The following is an 18,287-nucleotide window of genomic DNA, read 5'->3' on the forward strand; positions in this document are numbered from 1 at the left end:
CAAACAGTAAAGAGAACAAATTTGTTTTTCTAATGGAATTCTGGGTCATTGGAAATTTTTGAAAGGCATATTTTTGATTCTATTACAAAAGCTGCCATATTATACATTACAGCTAAGGCCTACATATGCATCCAGTATGTCTTTCACATCCAGAATGACTTATAAACCAGTATAAGTTTTAGGAAAATGGACTAGAGACTAAGAATCTCAGTGATGTTTGGATTTGTTTTAACACCCAGAATTAGTATTTAAAAAGGCATCATCAAAATGGAAATGCTGGCTGGGCTACGGCTCACTAGGCTAATCCTCCGCCTGCGGCGCCGGCACACGGGGTTCTAGTCCTAGTCGGGGCTCCGGATTCTGTCCCGGTAGCTCCTCTTCCAGGCCAGCTCTCTGCTGTGGCCCAGGAGTGCAGTGCAGGATGGTCCAAGTGCTTGGGCCCTGCACCTACATGGGAGACGAGGAGAGGCACCTGGCTCCTGGCTTCAGATCAGCGCGGTGCGCCAGCAGCAGTGCGCCAACCGCAGTGGCCATTGGAGGGTGAACCAATGGAAAAGAAATGCCTCTCTCTCTCTCTCTCTCTCCACTCTGCCTGTCCAAAAAAAAAAAAAAAAAAAAGGAAATTCTACCTTTTAGACTATAGAATCTATAGCATCTCAACACTTTGTTTTAAAAACAGCGTATGAGTATATTCATTAAGAGTATTCTATCACCTAAAGCCCCATTGCAAAAGAGTTGTTTTATTGTAGAGAGGTGATTTCACACTGACCTTTAACATCACCGTCATGTATACTTTGTCTGCTTCCCTGAATTAGGAGAGAAAAAATATGTCTGACATTATAATGAGATATACTGGGTGACTAGATTCTCATAATGGTTGAATTTGTATTACTTTTAACATTTTTTACAATGAACTCTTTGAAAAAAATGTATTGGAGGGATTTTCAGTTTCATAAATAGGGAGTCCATAATAATACTTTCTTAGTGACTCAGAAGTATCATCATAATTAGAATAATTCAATGCCTAACTCATGTCCAGTCTTGGTGTATATTATCTGTAATTCTATTAATACACAGGCAACTTTTTCTTTTTTATTTCTTTTTATGATGAGGAAGGAAACAGATTTAGTGACATCTTGGAAGCTAATCAGGTAATAAATGGATGACTTGAATTCATGTACAAATCTGTCTGGCTTTTATATCCATAAAATTTTATTCTTCCACCATGCTAGTGGTTTAAAATTATTTTGCTGTGAAAACTTTCCTTGAAACAAAATCTTAACTAGAAACGTAATCTGTAAAAATACACAAATTAGAACTGAGAGGATAATTTGAAAACTACTGCACTACATAATGGATTATAATATAACTAAATGATCTGCTATCTTTTCTCCCTGGGAAATAGGATAATACTTAGTTTTTAGCCAAGGAGACAGTTGAAAATTATTTGATGAATATAAAATAACATGCATAATTTATTCTCTTTGTGATCATGTATACATGATTCATGGATGTAAAAGCCTTGAAAAAAATTTGAAATAGTGAAGAAAACAATTTAGAAACCAATTTTTAAAGAAAACAAAAAGGTTTTAGGTACATGAGTTTTCTACCCTTTCCTTCCACCAAACGAGGGGCTCAGATGCTCAGTATCGCTAATTTTTAATGTTGATGTATTTATTTATATTTTTTGAAAGGCAGAGGGGTCAGCGCCGTGGCTCACTAGGTTAATCCTCCACCTGCAGCGCCAGCATCCCATATGGGTGCCAGTTCTAGTCCCAGTTGCTCCTCTTCCAGTGCAGCTCTCTGCTGTGGCCCGGGAAGGCAGTGGAGGATGGCCCAAGTGCTTGGGCCCTGCACCCACATGGGAGATCAGGAAGAAGCACCTGACTCCTGGCTTAGGATTGGCACAGTTCTGGCTGTTTCGGCCATTTGGGAGTTGAACCAATGGAAGGAAGACCTTTCTCTCTGTCTCTCACTGTCCATATCTCTACCTCTCAAATAAATAAAAAAAAAGGACTTCTTAAAAAAAAAAAAAAAAAGAAAGGCAGAGTGACAGAGAGAGAGAAAGAGAGAGGGGGAGAGGGAGATCATCCTTCCGTTGATTCACTCTCCTTGTGCCTGCAACAGCCAGGGCTGAGCCGGGCCAAAGTCAGGGGCCAGAAACTCCATCTGTATCTCCCAAATGGGTGGCAAGGACCTAAGCAGTTGATTACTTAGTGGTTACTTGCTGTCCCTGATGGTGTGTATTAGCAGGAAGCTGGATTAAAAGCAGAGGCAGTACTAATCCCAAGCACTCCAGTATGGGATATAGGCATCCCATGCTGTGGCTTAACTCACAACCCCACGATGTCACTATTTTTGAGCAATCATGTGACAGGAAGACACTGTTTCTGTTCTTACCTTACAACTCTGTGGACCCTTGCTAGAGTCACACTGGCTTGAGGAGCCAATGGAATCTTGACTTGATCTACAGGGGAAGGAGGAGATCCACAGAGAAGAGTTAACATACAGTCACACTCAGAGGGTGCTCTTTACTTCAAATTCAGACGACTGCTGCCTTGTTCATGGGTGGATTCTGAACCACTCATAAAACAAATCACATATTAAATTTTGTGTAGCAAACATTCATCAGTGTAGTATTGAGGAAACTCAGCAATTAAGGTTTACTGCTACCTGGGTCTGAAAAGTCTGGCTTGCTCCACTACCAAGGCAAGATTTAGTCCTGGGAATCTGTCACTCAAAATGTGGGGATATGTAGATGGAGACTGACAAGGCTGAAAAGCTGCTGTAGCATTTAGTTATGGCCTGATCCTGCCTCTGCCATGCCCTGCTTTTAATGGGCTAAGGGACTTAGGATGATGGCACACGTGTACACATAATGAGTCCTCCAGTGTTCTCAGAATACTTCTGATGAAATTTCCAGCTGACAGGTAGGGGAGGTGTTCTATTCCAGCTCACCAATGGGCAATTCCAGACTAGTACAGACCTTTTGCATTTCTCTCCAAAGATGTGTTTAACACTGTGTACTACCTGAAAAATCAGAGTTCTCAAGCAAATATAAATAGAAAAGGTGCTTTTTATTAAGAATTCATTTTTTTAAAAGCATTTAGAAATATTTATTTATGAGACAGAAGCAAGTACTGATCTACTGATTCACTCAAATGCCTGTTAACAGCTGGCAGTCAGTCCTCTGTTCTCTAAACGAATGGATGGGGCTTGCTCAGTTATAGTGGCTGGTGTTTGAAATCTCCCGTCTGACTTTCTACATTTGCCCCGCAAGTCCTTCCTTTTCCTGGCATCAGTGCTCATAGCATTACATTTTGACCAAAAGTGTGGTCACATGAGCATTTTCCATTTCTGCCACTGTGGTAAAATGAGCCATGAAGCTGCCAGGGTAAAGGAAACCCACAGCCCATTAGATCCCTGATGACCAGCATTTCTACGTACAAATAGTAACAGGGAAGAAAGTCGAATCCAAGAAGTCAACTGAACTTATTTCTTCCTCCAGTTGTTTCTTCATTAGTGCAGTCTAATGAAAAGAACTCTTTTGTCACTCACATAGTCCTAGACAGTATTACTTGATCAGACAGTTTTGAATTACCTTTCACATTCAGGTGTACGAAAGAGGAACAGTATATCATTTATTCTTAAGTGTTTGGGATCCACGTTACTGTCCACACTGAAGGAATCTTCGGGTCGGTACCTTGAAATAAGTACACATTTATATGATAAACATTCAAAAATTAAGTAATGTTTTACTTACAACATGGATCCCCTACAGAGTTAATCAGCTCCTAAATTGTTATGAATATGCAAAGAAAACCCAAAAGGTATAGAATTTGAACATATCCTCTTTAATAAGCCTCTGCTTACTCTTAAGGTGGTCACTTAGTGATTTAAAAGTCTTTTAATTCAGTGAACTGGTCCAGTCTTCCTACCTATAGCTCACAGAGTGAGTTTATTTAGTCCTGTGGAGAAAGTCCTGGTATGTTTCATACTTTTTTGAGAATATAATTCTACTCTTTGAATAAGCAGAGTGAAAATTTTGAATAAAATATGGCTATTACCCTCAAGGAACTTATGATAGAGTAGAGAAGAAAGGGCATTCAGTGAGAGCTGTGCTCTGCCTGATCAAGTCTCCTGTTGACCCGTATTGCAAGGAACCATAAACCTCCCTAGGCAGTTTCTTGAGAAGAAGCAATAGTCTCTAACCACTCACACTGGCACTTCATGCTTGGTTCTTAAAGCCACATTTACCATTCCTTGTAGAAAATGGACCTGAGAGCGAAACACCCCTCTTTTCATGGAAATTATTTCTGCTAAATTGAGCTCATGGATGAAAAAGTAGCCTGGAATGCACCAAGCTCAAAGGAGCAGCCCATGGGCTTGATGACATGTTGTACTCAAACTTCTTGGATTTTCTGTTATACAGATGACCTGAAGAGGGAAGTGCTATTAATTGTCAAGCAAATAATAAGTTTGGGCCCAAAATGCATGGGGAGGGGGTAGATCATGAAGAGAAGGGTTCCTGACTGGTAATGGGATCTTAGGCAACATTTCAGGTAGCCATAAGAATGACCTTCATCATGGATATGAAAACCTTTTTCCTATTAGAACCTTTAAAGCTTGTCCCAAATTACCTCAGACAGTTTTGTACTAAATTCTATGTTTTTCAGAAATACCCCAGTGATTCTAAATTAATTTTTCTATATAATTAACTGTCTGTGTGAAAGGGATATTCTGTATGACACATTATAGTTACTTACTTTTCTCTGATTCAGTGTTGGATTTGCATGCACCCTTGGCAAAATGCCTGGCATCCACAATTAGGATCAATACTCATTTTAGGCCATGACACTGATAATAGTCTTTTTAGTATACCTTCTTTCCCTTCTTAGTAATGAGATATAAGAAGCTGACACAGTGTAAAGACTGTATTACTAAGTGTGTGAGGAATTGTGCAGTGCAAGTAAATATCAGTATCAAGTGACAGGTGTGGAGTCTGCAAGAAAGGCCTATGGGCAAGAATGGAAGAGAAGTAACAGAAGGATGGCAGGAATTCTAGAAGTAGAGGCGGAGGTGCTGAAGGAGGGTCTGCACAAAGAGCTATTTCAGCTAAAGGCTCAAAAGAACTAAATCCAGAGTCCAAACATGAAAGAATTATTTTCTCTCAAATGTTGGCTGAAAGTAATGACTCAGACATGGATGGGAAAGGCACCTGGGGTACAAGCAGACTACTGATATATAGGGTACTATAATAGAGAGGCAGAGCTTTCTTCTGTTCCTCCCTCTTCTTTTCCCTTGTCATTTCCAGCTGCCTCTTCTCACCTCCCTTATACTTCTTCCCATTCCCTAAATGCTAAACTTGATTGTATTTTCATTTATGGGTAAGGTCCTTGGCCATATTTTACCTTGAAGGCAAGTTTTACAGACCATCCTTATGTACTGTGTCCACCCATGGCCCTTGCACCCATCCCAGTTACACAATGGGATAGGGCTTACTATTTACAGTCCATCCATACAAATAATACAATATTACATTCATTCCTTTACAACCAGTAGAAAGAGCATTTGGAAGTAACTGGCTGGGGAAGGGCAAAGACAGGATTTGGCATGGAGAAAATCTAATCGGTTGAGAAATAGAATCACATCTACCAAAGTGGCCCTTATTAACATCATTTATTGAACTGGATGCACCGGGCATGCTGAATGAGAAGGAAATGGCACTGATGATGCCTCTCACCATTTGATTTCAGTGGCTAGAAAGATAGTGGTTGTGTTGAATATAGAAAGAGGAAAAATGTAGGGGAGATGTAGGTTGGGAAGACATCTTGGGCATATGGGGCTTTAAGGATCTTGCTGGATTCAGATGGAAATTTGTCAGTAGACAATTGGATATGCATGTTTGAATCTCTGTGGAGATTAGTGTTTGAAATTATTATGTATTTTAAATGTTTGCTGAGGTCATAAATTTGGACAAGATTATACATGAAAAGCATATACTAATGTGAAAAGAATAAAGGTCTTTGAATACCAGCACTTAAGGTGCTCCTTGTTCATATCATTCTGGAATTTAGACACTTAGAACACAGTCTCTTCATGAACATAATCTAATCTCCAGGAAAGCCTCCACTAGGAGGTGTCACCCCTTTCATTTATTTCTTTCTCTCTTTTTTTAGGTGTATTATACATTAACTTGGGTCTTCTGCTGTGCAAATTTTATATTGTTTAGGGAAGACTTACACTTCTTTGACAGTAGCTGTTACAAAATTCCATAAGATGATCACACCATTTACGGTTCCAACAGCTATCAAATTATATCCTTCTACTTGTAACAAATTAACACAGTTGACTTCAGTACTAATGGCAGGGTTCTGAAGAAAGAAGAGAGTAGACAATGAGTGTCATGAGTACATTGTCTAATGACAGTACAGGTGCTGGGTCCATACTTTGTAATTTTCATTAAGTTGAAAATGTATTATTATGATGTTTTAAACACTAGAGCATGGAAATTGAGTAAAATCTATATTTCCTTGGCATTAAAACATTTTAACTTTCAGAATGCATTAAAATGAAAATAATCTCTGCTTTCTCTCTAAATTTATTTATTCTTTACCAGTCATTAAATTACCTTTATATGTTTTCCTTTTATTCAAACTATTGAAATATTATTCCTTAAAATATGTTTTATTATTTATTTTGAGAGAGAGAGAGAGAGAGAGAGAGAGAGAGAGAGAATCTCCCCAGTTAGGGCTGAGTTAGGCCATAGTCAGAATCTGGGAACTCAATCCTGGTCTTCCACACCAGTGGCAAGAACCAGTTTCTTGAGCTATCACCTTCTGACTCCCAAATTCCATATCAGCAGGAAGCTGGAATTGGGACTGGAACACAGACATTGTGATATGGGATGCAGGCATTCCATCTGGGATCTTGATTACTATGTGAAATGCATATCGTGAAAGCATATTCTATGTTAACTATTCCCACTTCCTGACTTTTCTTTCCTTAGCAACTAAAGTTTCTGCTGCATACTACTCTTTGGAAGCTTTTTCTACGTATCATTAAGGACTCCTATTATCAGTTTCTATTTGAAAACGTTTCAATTGTCTTGCCTAGGGTATTGGCTGGGTGTATAATGTTAAGTTCTTGGACAACAAAGTCAAATAGGATATATGTGAGTCAAGAAACTTTTTATAATTTAAAGCATTCATATAGATGGTTGATTGCTGTACAATTTGAAAGTGCTATATCATAGGCATGTAAAACACTTGATGGGAACATGGGAGAGGGACATCTATGCAAGTAAGATTAGAGGTCAATCCCATTGCTGCTCTCAGTGGTCCTTGCCTTCCTGAAACTCCCTCCTCTTTTGACATTCTTGACACCAGGCTGTACTGGTTTTACCTATATCGATTACCCTTCCTTTGCTGTTTCCTACTTGGTAATTTCTTATTCTGCCAACCTTTTAAATATTAATATCATTAGGCTTGAATTCCCCCTTATTTTTTTTCCAACTTTTTCTGGGCAACCTCATTCTCTTATGTTTTAGTAATAATGATCCCAATGTTAATGGCTTAATAACATTCCTCCCTTCAGAAGTTTCAGGCTTGAAAATTTAATTAGTTCTTAGAAATTTTACAGATAGCTCAAAGCAAATATGTCTAAGCCATCATCTCTTGGAAGCATATTCCTGGAGCAGTCCTTGGTTCCTCTTGTAACTTCGTGGCATCATCAATAATGAGTTACAATCAGTTACTGCCTCTTCTACCGCATAAATGTTTGCTGAGAACATTCCTTCCTCACCATCACGACTACCATGACTCTATATTTTTCAAGGGAAACAGTAGCCTGTTGCCTGAATCTTCCATCCTTTTACTGGTCCATCCAGTCTGTCATTCAGGCAGCATCAAAAGTGAACTACTCACAATGAAAATCTGAGCATGTCATTTAAAGTTAATCTGTGAGGGGCAGGTGTCAGGCACAGCTGTGAAAATACCACTTTGGACACCCAAATTCCTTATTGGAACGCCTGGGTTCAAATTGTAGCTCTGCTTCCTTATGCACCTGGTGGATAGCATGTAATAACTCTAGTAGTTGGGTCCTTTCTACCCATAGGGGAGATTCAGATCAAATTCCTAGCTCCTGGCTTTGGCCTGGTCCAGCCTCAGACCCAGCTGTTGTGGGCATTTGGGAAATGAACCAGCTGGTGTGGTGGGAGCTCTCTCTCTCTCTCTCTCTCTCTCTCTCTCTCTCTCATACACACACACACACACAAATAAATAAACATTTTAAAAAATAATAAAGCCCTTCAGTGGATTCCCATTTTTTAATAGGAATCCAAAACTCCTTTGTGAGCATGATCAAGTCCATACCAATTTGTTTCTTTTCATCTTCTACCACTCCAAGTATTACTCTGGCTGCACAGAAATATTTGTAGTTATCCTACACAAAACAAGTGATATCTTACCCTCCCCCCATGACTTTGTTCATCTTCGCTCTTCTTCTTGGGATTTACTTTGTCTTTTCATCTCCTTCTGCAAACTACCTTTCTCAACCTTTCTGATAAGTCTTTAGATCCATTTCAACAATTATCTTCTTCAGGGATCTCCTACTCTCCCCCAGCCCTTTAAGTTCTCTGCTGTACTCCTATAGTGTGGGCACCATACCTAATTAATCTTGGCATTCTCAAGATTTATTGGCTAAGAGTGCATTAGATACATACTTAGTATTCAATAAAAAGTGCTTCAGGGGCCAGCATCCCATATGGACGCCGGTTCAAGTCCCAGCTGCTTCACTTCCGATCCAGCTCTCTGCTGTGGCCTGGGAAAGCAGTGAAAGATGGCCCAAGTTCTTGAGCCCCTGCACCCCTGTGGGAGACCTGGAGGAAGCTCCTGGCTCCTGTTTGCTGTCTGCAGATTGGCACAGCTCCAGCCATTGCAGCCAACTGGGGAGTGAACCAGCAGATGGAAGATCTCTCTCTCTCTCTCTCTCTCTCTCTCTCTCTGTCTTTCCTTCTCTCTCTGTATAACTCTGACTTTTAAGTGAATAAATAAATCTTTTAAAAAAGTGCTTCATAAATGAAAGAGTTTTGGGCAAAGAACTATGCACAATCAATTTTTTCTATGTGTCTTTTGCAAACTGTATTTATAGAGTAATTTTCAAGGCTATTGCAACAGGAAGTGCCACAGTGCTGATTATGATGAATACAAAAATAAGTGTTCAAACTCAGAGATAATGTATACTAAGTCTAAAAGGTATTCATTGTACTTCAATACTTTGTTCTATAGTTTTTGCAATTTTACCCCAAAGCAATCATTTTTCATTACCTATGCAATTACTTACCAACTGTCTGGGGTTCTACTCATTGTGCATATTTCTGTTTTTATTGGCTATAATCAAGTTTTCATATATCAAAAACTCACTGTTTCCAATAATGTGTAAAATTAAAAGTAGACCCAAGCTTTGTGAAATGAATTTTGTTCTATCTTTTGTGCACATTACATGAAATATTATTATGTCAAGGTGACTGTATATATATTGATTTCAAAGTCCTTTGACCTAAGAATAATACCTCTAAACATTTAATTTAGCAATGAATGGAATTCATATTGCAGTGTTTAAGTGGTATTTGTTTCAATGTAAGGAAAATAATGCAGTATATTTGTGCCTTGTGATAAAATGATAGTTTTAATGTGCCATAAAACAAGCTATATTATTCTTTATTAAATTATGTTATGGTTATTTCATTAACAGCTGAGGGGAAAAAGTAAGACTTTCTTCAGTTCCTCCCTCTATAACTTAAGAGTTTTTTGCATTCTTTAATACCTGACCACTTATCCCTGAAAAAGATGAAAAGTTCTGGGGTTCGAGCTAAAATTAAAGTAACTAAATAAGGTTAATTGTGGGGAGCAACTCGGACTAGACTAAGTTACTGGAATTAAGACTTATTCTATGCATCTGCTCTTCCACAATATGGCGCTGAGAAGGGAGAAACAGCTTCTACACAGCTGCCTCCAGTTCAACCAATAAACAGCAGGACCTGCTCCTGATTGGAGGAGGGCAGCGTACTCGGCGTGTGGGTAGCAGAGTTGGGATTGGTGGAAGAGGACTATAAAGGAGGAGAGAGACAACATGCATGAGGAACATCTAAGAGGAACATCTGAAGGAACACCTGTGCAGCCCTTGAGAGAGCCGGCCGGCGGTGTGCCACTCTCCTGCGGAAGTGGGGAAAGTGGCTAGGGGGAACCGCCCTTCCACGGAGGTGGAAGGGACGGTAGCCAACCCGGGAAGAACCAGCAGCAAACCCGGGGAGGGCCGAGCAGAAGAAAGAACAGTGCAGGGTCCTGTGTCGTTCCTCCACGAAGAGGGGGAGCGACAGTTAATGAACGGTTTCATTAAAAAAATCAGTTGGGGGCTAGAGTTGTGGTCCACTGGGTCCAACCAATGCTTACAATGCTGACATCCCATACTGTAGTGCCAGTTTAAGTCCCAAATACTCCACTTCTGATCTAGCTTCCTGCTAATGTGCCAAGGAAAGCAAAAGATAATGGCCCAAGTACTTGGGCCACTGCCACCCAAGTGGGAGATATGGATGGATTTCCAGGCTCCTGATTTCAGTTTGGCCCAGACTTGGTCATTTCAGCCATTTGGGAAGTGAACCAACAGATGAAAGATATGTCTGTCTGTCTAGCTGTCTCTTTCTCTCTCTCTGTCATTCTGCCTTTCAAAGAAGCAATTCTTTAAAAAATCAGTTGGTCTAAATTTTTACAGACACAGAGGAACATCTCCACTTCTCTATCTTCAACGTTAAGCATGTGCTCTGAATACTTCTTGCTTCCAAATCAAGGAGGTGTAAGCATGTCACAAAAATAGCTTTCTGAAAAGATGTTAAATTAAATTGTCCAATTCTGGGTGTGTGTGTGTGTATGTGTGTGTGTATTTCAGAGATATTTTGAAATGAAATAAAACTGTAGATAATAGTGATTAACCTTTTCCTGATTAAAAACACCTCAAGAATATATATTTACACCATGGTGAAATACAACACAGGCATAAAAAAGAATGATCTACTAATATTTGCAGGGATGTGGGCAAATCCCACAAGGATTTTGCTACATGAAAGAAAAACCTTCAGTCTATACCATGTGATTTAACTTATATGATGCTTTAGAGCAGTAAGAAAAAAAATCTATGGTGAAAAAATTAGAACAGCAGTTGCCTTTTTGGGGAGGCTCAGGTACTGACTAGGCAGGGGCTTCGAGGAACTTTCTGGGTGGTGGTAATGTTCTTTATCTTGATGGGGTTTGGGTTGCTCCTCTTCAACCTCAGTGAATAGCACACTTAGGTTCTGTTCATTTTATGTCAATTTCACTATAAACAAAACCATGAACAGTCAACCCTAGTTAATGATGCACAGAGCGAAATGATTAGGGGTGATATGTATTAATACCTTCAAGTTACTTAGAAATAGATTTTAAAAACAAGTTGGATTAAATGATGGTGATAAAGCAAATATTGCAAAATGTTATTAAAATTTAAGTGGAGGGATATATGGATAATCACTGTATAATTCTTCAAACTTTTTGTGTGTTTGAAAATGTTTTATAATGAAATTCTGGGACAGAAAAAGCCATGAACTTTGTACTTCCCAGGAAAGAAGTTTTACATACAAATTCAGAGTCGGTTTAGACTCCCCAGAAGTCTGCTCATGGAAGGAAGCCCATGGATCCCAGGACAAAGACCCTGGCTCTGTAACTTCTGAAGAATTATCTTATGTAGTACTTGTCAGAAATTGCTTCCTTTTTCTCTGTTGGAAGAAATAAGGCTGGCTCCTTTCAGTCTACTTATAATTTTGGAATTCAGAGACTATCCTGAAGAAAGTCAGTCTGATGGTACACTTTCTTTTTATAGATTTTTAAAACATCAACCACAAAATAGATGTCTTTAACTGATCAGTTGATGTCACCAGTGCAAATGAGAAACTTAAAAAAAATAAAACCTATGAAAAGAGAGAGCTGAAATTTTGTTAACTGACATTTAAAAAATTTATTTAAGATTGTAAGTTGCAAAAATGGTGAAATAATAATGGCCATAAAAAGTGAACAACCATTTTGTGACCTTTTGACACACTCCAAACTTTCTCTATTGTTAAAATCTAGGAGAATTGGGAAGACTTAGCTATTTTTGGGGAGATGAGTTATTTTATCTACATAGATAGATGGGCTATTTTTAGAGGGACAATAGACTTCTTGTGGAAAGCCTGGAGAACTTTTGTGATTATTATTTCCAAAATAATAGTGCCTGTTAACCAGAAACTTCATCTGCACTTGGCCTCCCAGATGTTAGTATTGCCATGGCTGAAATGATTTTAACTAAAAATAAAACACTAATATATAATTGGAAAAATAAAAATGAAACTTACATCACAAAAGGCCAATATACCTAATACATTTACCTAATTATATACACATACATATATATTTGTGTATACATATGTATATGTTTCCTAATATAACTGATGTATAAAAGCTTTTGAAACATTTAAAGAAAAAGAATACCTAGATAAAAAAGAGAAAAAAGATATGAACAGAGGTCCCATATACCTATTAAAAAATGCTCTGCTAACTCATTACAAGAGAATTGCAAATTAAAATTTACCAAATTATGATTTTGTACTCATAAATCTAAAAGCGTGACAATATAAAATTTTGGCAAGGCTGTGAGGAAGTACTTATCCTCATGTTGTTAGTGAAAGTGCAGAATTGTTCAACTGTAGAAGTTGGCAATATCTAGGAAGATTATATTAGCATTTACTTTTTGACCCTCAGTTCCTCTTTTAGGAATCTATCCCAAAGATACAGTGTTAATTTTTTTTAAAATATGACTATGAATCTATGCATACACACATATATAACACTATATTTGCTATAGCATTATGTTTAATTGGAAAAAGTAAGAAATAATCCAAATGTCCACCCACAGGGGACTAGTTGAATAAACTATGGTGCATCCATTCAGATGAAATGTTAAAGAGCCTTCAAAAAATAGATGAATGTTTATAACCATGTCCACAGAAGCATTATTATCAGTAACCAAGAAGTGAAAAAGCAACCCAAGCACTGATCAATGGATGAATAAAATAATGTGTGGTATATACATAGAATAGAATATGTAGCATTCAGCCTTAAAAATAAAGGAAATTCTGATACATGTTACAACATGGTTAAACTCTGAGGATTTTATGTTAAGTGAAACAAGCCTGTATATTTTTGCTTGTATGTGGTATTAGTGTAGGTTAATTCATAGATACAGAAAATAGAATGGTGGTTTCCAGGGGCTTTAAGAGAAGAACAGTTGGGAAGTTACTGCATATCAGGTATAGAGTTTCAAGTATTACTGGGGATGGACACTCCTATGTGAATATACTTAATGCCACCAATTGCACATCTAAAAATGTTTGGGATGGCAAAATTTACATTATATATATTTTACCACAATCTTTTTAAAGGATGAATATTTCTAAATATTGCTTTATAATGATCTCCAGAATATATTATTAAATAAAACAAGTAAAAATAGAATAATAGACATAAGGATACTTTTAAAAGTTCATGAAAAACTGGAGTTAAAATTTATTTTGTTACAAGGATTTTGAATGTAATATTCATTTTCCAATAACATTTGAAGACGTGTTGTATAGTTTTATATCATTAGCTTAAAAAGGGTGAGAAGCAACCAAATATAGAAAAGCATTTGATTATATTTAAAAAAAAAACATTAGAGACAAGTCAAAAACCTAAAACTGAAAGGTTAATTACTTAGGTTAGGAAGAGAACAAGAGGGAAAGACAGGAATAGAAACTAAACTACTCCTTGGTTTGATATCTCAGAGTGGGGCTTCTTTTGTAGATTATTTTAAATATATATTAAATATATATAATAATATATATTAAATATATAACAATATAATGACAAAATTCAAATTCAAAAAGCAACAAATAAAAAGAAATTAAGCAAGTTAACCTGTGTACAGTTGATGGCACAAGGAATTATTTCAAGTAATTTTAAAGCACAGTAGTTTGACAGTACACTCCTATATGCTAAGGACAAAGGGAACTGCAGAGCAAGCAAAATATTCAGCTGTTTCAGCTCTAATATTTTTAGTAATTTTGTTGTCTTTCTGAGAAGGCAGGTGTTTGGCAGTTGAGACATTTTGGTACACCTGCATCCCATACCAGAGTGCCTAGTTTTGATCCCAGCTCTACTTCCAGCTTCCTGCTCCCTTGGGAGCAGCAGGAGATGGCTCAATTACTTGGGTTCCTGACACGTATGTGGGAGACGTAAAGTCCCAGCTCCCAATATCAGCCTAACCCAGCCTTAGCTGTTACAGGCATTTGTGTAGTCAATTTTGCAGGCAGATGGGGATCTGTGTCTCTATTTTTGGCTCTTTACCTTTCAAATAAATCAGTCAGTAAAATTTTTTTTATTATATAAAATTTTATTTTAAAGTATATTTATTTGTTTTTTTATTTAGTAAATATAAATTTCCAAAGGACAGTTAATGGATTATAATGGCTTCCCCCCCCCATAATTTCCCTCCCACTCACACCCCTCCCATCTCCCGCTCCCTCTCCCCTTCCATTAACATCAAGATTCATTTTCAATTCTCTTTATATACAGAAGATTGATTTAGTATATATTAAGTAAAGATTTCAACAGTTTGCACCCACACAGAAATGCAAAGTGTAAAATACTGTTTCAGTACTAGTTATAGCATTACTTTACATTGGACAACACACTAAGGACAGATCCCACATGAGAAGTAAGTACACAGTGACTCCTGTTGTTGACTTTCAGTAAAAAATTTTAAAAATAAAAATGATGTAATGAGTCCATACTTCAGGATACTTCAAAAAGTTAATTCAAAATGGAATTAAAAGATAAATTTATTTTGCTGCATAAAAGTTTTGAAATCATAGATTTTTCTTAATATAAATATTCATGAACTTTTGGAAGATCTCTCACCGACTGAATATATAATGATATTAAAACTTGTAAATTATTTTTGAAATAGTTCATAAATAATGAAATTATAATTTTTCATATTCATTTTTAACAGATTTATTTATTTATTTATTTGAAAGAGTGACAGATTTTCCATCTGCTGATTCACTTCCCAAATGGCTGCAATGGCCAACACTGGGCCAGGCCAAAGCTAGGAACTAGGAGCTTCATCTGGGTCTCCCACGAGAGTGGCAGGGGCCCAGACACTTGGGTTATCTTCTGCTGCTGTTTACAGGCCATTAGCAGGGAGCTGGATGGGAAGTACAGCAGTTGGAACATCATACCAGCACCCATAAGGAATGTTGGTATCACAGGCAGTACCTTTAACCTGCTACACCACAACGTCAGCCCTGCGATTCATTATTATTTAGAGAGATATACTGAAATATTTATAGATAAAATGACATAATGTATAGGATTTACTTCAACATTTGTTGATGTTAGTCATGGAGAGGAAAAGGGATTAAAGAATGTTTGACCATGCACACAGTAGTCCCGAGTCCAAAAAACAGTATATAGAAAAATTCATTATTTTCTATACTTATTAATTTTAATTTTCCATAACAAAAGTGAACATTTAAAATAAAGAAATAAAAAACTTACAGTAGTGTGATGAGGAAACTTTTTCTCAACTATTAATTTGACATCTGGGAAAGGAATAGCCATGTTCCTGTCTCTAGTAGACATCTCCAGATGCACCACGTGAATCCCATTCTGGAAATAAGGCATGGCATCAGGCAGCTCCCATATCACAGTGAGGAAAATATCATCTTCCTTGCCCTTTAACAGAAATCCAGTGAGTACATGCACAGTTAAATTATTTTATTTTGAGCTGTTTTTAAAAGAGAGAAAAACAGAACATATCAATATACCTATCATCCAACTTTCTCATATCTTAAGCTCTATCTATCCCTCAATAATATGATTCCTCTTCTTCCCTCTTCAGAGTACCTAGTAACTGAAATACAGTGTTAGTCATGAAAGTTTGTGTACAAATAAATGCAACAGGCAAATGTAGTTCCATGAGGCATCTGGCAGAAACAAACACATCCAGTTAAGAGGAATGTACCCTCATCTCAGGCCACAGTCAAAATAACCCAGCACGCAATGAAATCTGGGCTTAGGGAAAAGTGAGTAGACTAATGGAACAAAACCGAGTCCATAGATGAAAGTGTCAGAACAAGCTTGTGTGACAAGAACAGACTTTTCAATAAATTGTTTTGGTGCAACTGGATAGATTTGGACTTGGAGCAAATGGATATATATTAACCTGTATTTATGAATAGGAGAGGTTGTTGATTGTTATCAAGCTCAAACTACAGATTCTGAATAGGGAATCAGAATTATCAAAGAGAAAAATGCCCCAGTAAAATGAAAAACAATTTTGACGTAGGACAATTACATGCTGCTTTTATAGCTTTTTAAAAAAGAGAATTTTTAAGAGTTAAATGGAGTGTGTTGTCGCTCCCCCATTCGCGGAGGAACGACACAGGACCCTGCGCTGTTCTTTTGTCTGCTCCGCTCTTCCCGGGTTTGCTGCTGGTTCTTCCCGGGTTGGCTGCCGACCCCTCCACCTCCGTGGAGGGGCGGCTCCCCCTGCCACTTTCCCCGCTTCCGCGGAGGAGTGGCACACCGCCAGCCGGCTCTCTCGGGGGCTGCTCAGATGTTATCCGGATGTTCCCGGTGCATGTTGTCTCTCTCCTCCTTTATAGTCCTCTTCCACCAATCCCAACTCTGCTGCCCACACGCCGAGTACGCTGCTCTCCTCCAATCAGGAGCAGGATCAGCTCCTGCAGCTCATCAAGTTGGCGAGAGGCAGCTGCGTAGAAGTTTACTCCTCCCCAGCGCCATATTGTGGGAAAGCAGATGCATAGAATTAGTCCTAGTTCCAGTAATTTAGTCTAGTCTCAGTTGCTCCCCACAGTGTGTAACAGCAGACATTGTCTGTTAGGAAGGGTATCTGGTTGTACTAACTTAAAATCAACATATTGTTGTGTGTCAGAGTATTACTAGGAAATTCCTTTCTGTAGTGTTGTTTTGGATTGCGCAGACATCAAAGGCAGAATGTATTGAACCAGGGAAGCTTTTCATTCCTTTATTCTATCTGTAAGGTCATCAGTCATCTTACTCAATGCTAGTATGCCATGATTGCTGTCCTATTCAAGATTTGTTTTCAGATCTTAACTCTCAGAATGGGGAATAATGAAGACAATGAGTCGTGGAGTTTGAGGTGACAGGATAAGATCCACTAAGCCAAATAAATGACCTAGTCTTTTTAAATTTGAAGAAGGCATTAACATTCCTAGGTAGTCAGAAATCCACTGGAAAAATAAATTAGCCTATCTCATTCCTTCCAAAATAGCCTTGAGCAGATTGCATTGTTAACCTTAAAATAAATAAAACAATTTTGATGACAAACTGAAAAAGAGACATGCCTATCTCAGAACACATTATAGTTTAAAAGGCACAGAGCCTGCTAACAAGCAGCCATTCTGGGAAGCCATGAATTATTCCCAAATGAGCAGATGAGCAGTCAGAAGTGGCAGGTGTTTGTAAGTGAACCTTTCTGATACCCACTTTGGAGTCCTGACTAATCGTTGAAGCTTGATGGACTGGATGCTGTGCCCAGGTAACTGTTCATTGCATGGGCCTGGACAAAGTTAATGAGAAACCTCACTTGAAGGTTGATAGACAAATACTGTGTTCAGCTGGCTGGCAAGAGAGGACTTAAATGCGGATTATCCACTGACTCATTCGGCTTTCCCAAGAAGAGCACCAACAGTACAAATAACAAAATAGGACTGTAAACCTACCTGCATGATTTTGATAGCTCCGTTGCGCTCCAAGGCAAGGATCAAGTTCTGCTGTTTTTCTTGAGCTTTGAGGAAAATCAGACGTTTCACCCAGTGCTCTTCCTCCTTCCATTCTTTCCCTTTAGGCAACACTTTCATCTCTTGCCCACTGCCAAAGTCCCAGATTTTCACTGTTCCTGGTGCACAGAGAAAAGGCTATGTGGGTAAAATGATTTACGGAATGCTTGGCTTTTCACTCAGAGAAAATTGGTCCCACTGGAAGCTTTCTACCAACAATTTATCCTATATTTCTTACTAAGACGGACACATGAGTTTCCTCAGGCTTGCTGTGCATGCAGTATGTTTCTGTAAACCTTGGTATAAACCTTGGTAAAAATGATCAGGGCCAGCAGTGTGTTGAAATCTGTGACAA

At 38.1% G+C, this 18,287-nt stretch overlaps 1 protein-coding gene across 1 annotated transcript in view; it reads right to left on the reverse strand.

Annotated features, from left to right (window-relative positions):
- The window catches only part of LOC100338257 (WD repeat-containing protein 64), a 144,964-nt gene that overhangs the window by 32,170 nt on the left and 94,507 nt on the right, over positions 1-18,287 (reverse strand). Inside the window, exons 14-19 of the mRNA XM_002717339.6 lie at positions 17,876-18,051; positions 15,666-15,842; positions 6,244-6,374; positions 3,602-3,703; positions 2,401-2,467; positions 770-806 (exon numbers count right to left, since the gene is read on the reverse strand). Of these exons, the coding sequence (XP_002717385.4) occupies positions 770-806; positions 2,401-2,467; positions 3,602-3,703; positions 6,244-6,374; positions 15,666-15,842; positions 17,876-18,051 (690 nt within the window). The remainder of the gene's footprint in view (positions 1-769; positions 807-2,400; positions 2,468-3,601; positions 3,704-6,243; positions 6,375-15,665; positions 15,843-17,875; positions 18,052-18,287) is intronic.

Source organism: Oryctolagus cuniculus, chromosome 13 (genome assembly GCF_051225735.1).
Source record: "Oryctolagus cuniculus isolate XC-2025 breed Fujian yellow rabbit chromosome 13, ASM5122573v1, whole genome shotgun sequence".
NCBI lineage: Eukaryota > Metazoa > Chordata > Mammalia > Lagomorpha > Leporidae > Oryctolagus > Oryctolagus cuniculus.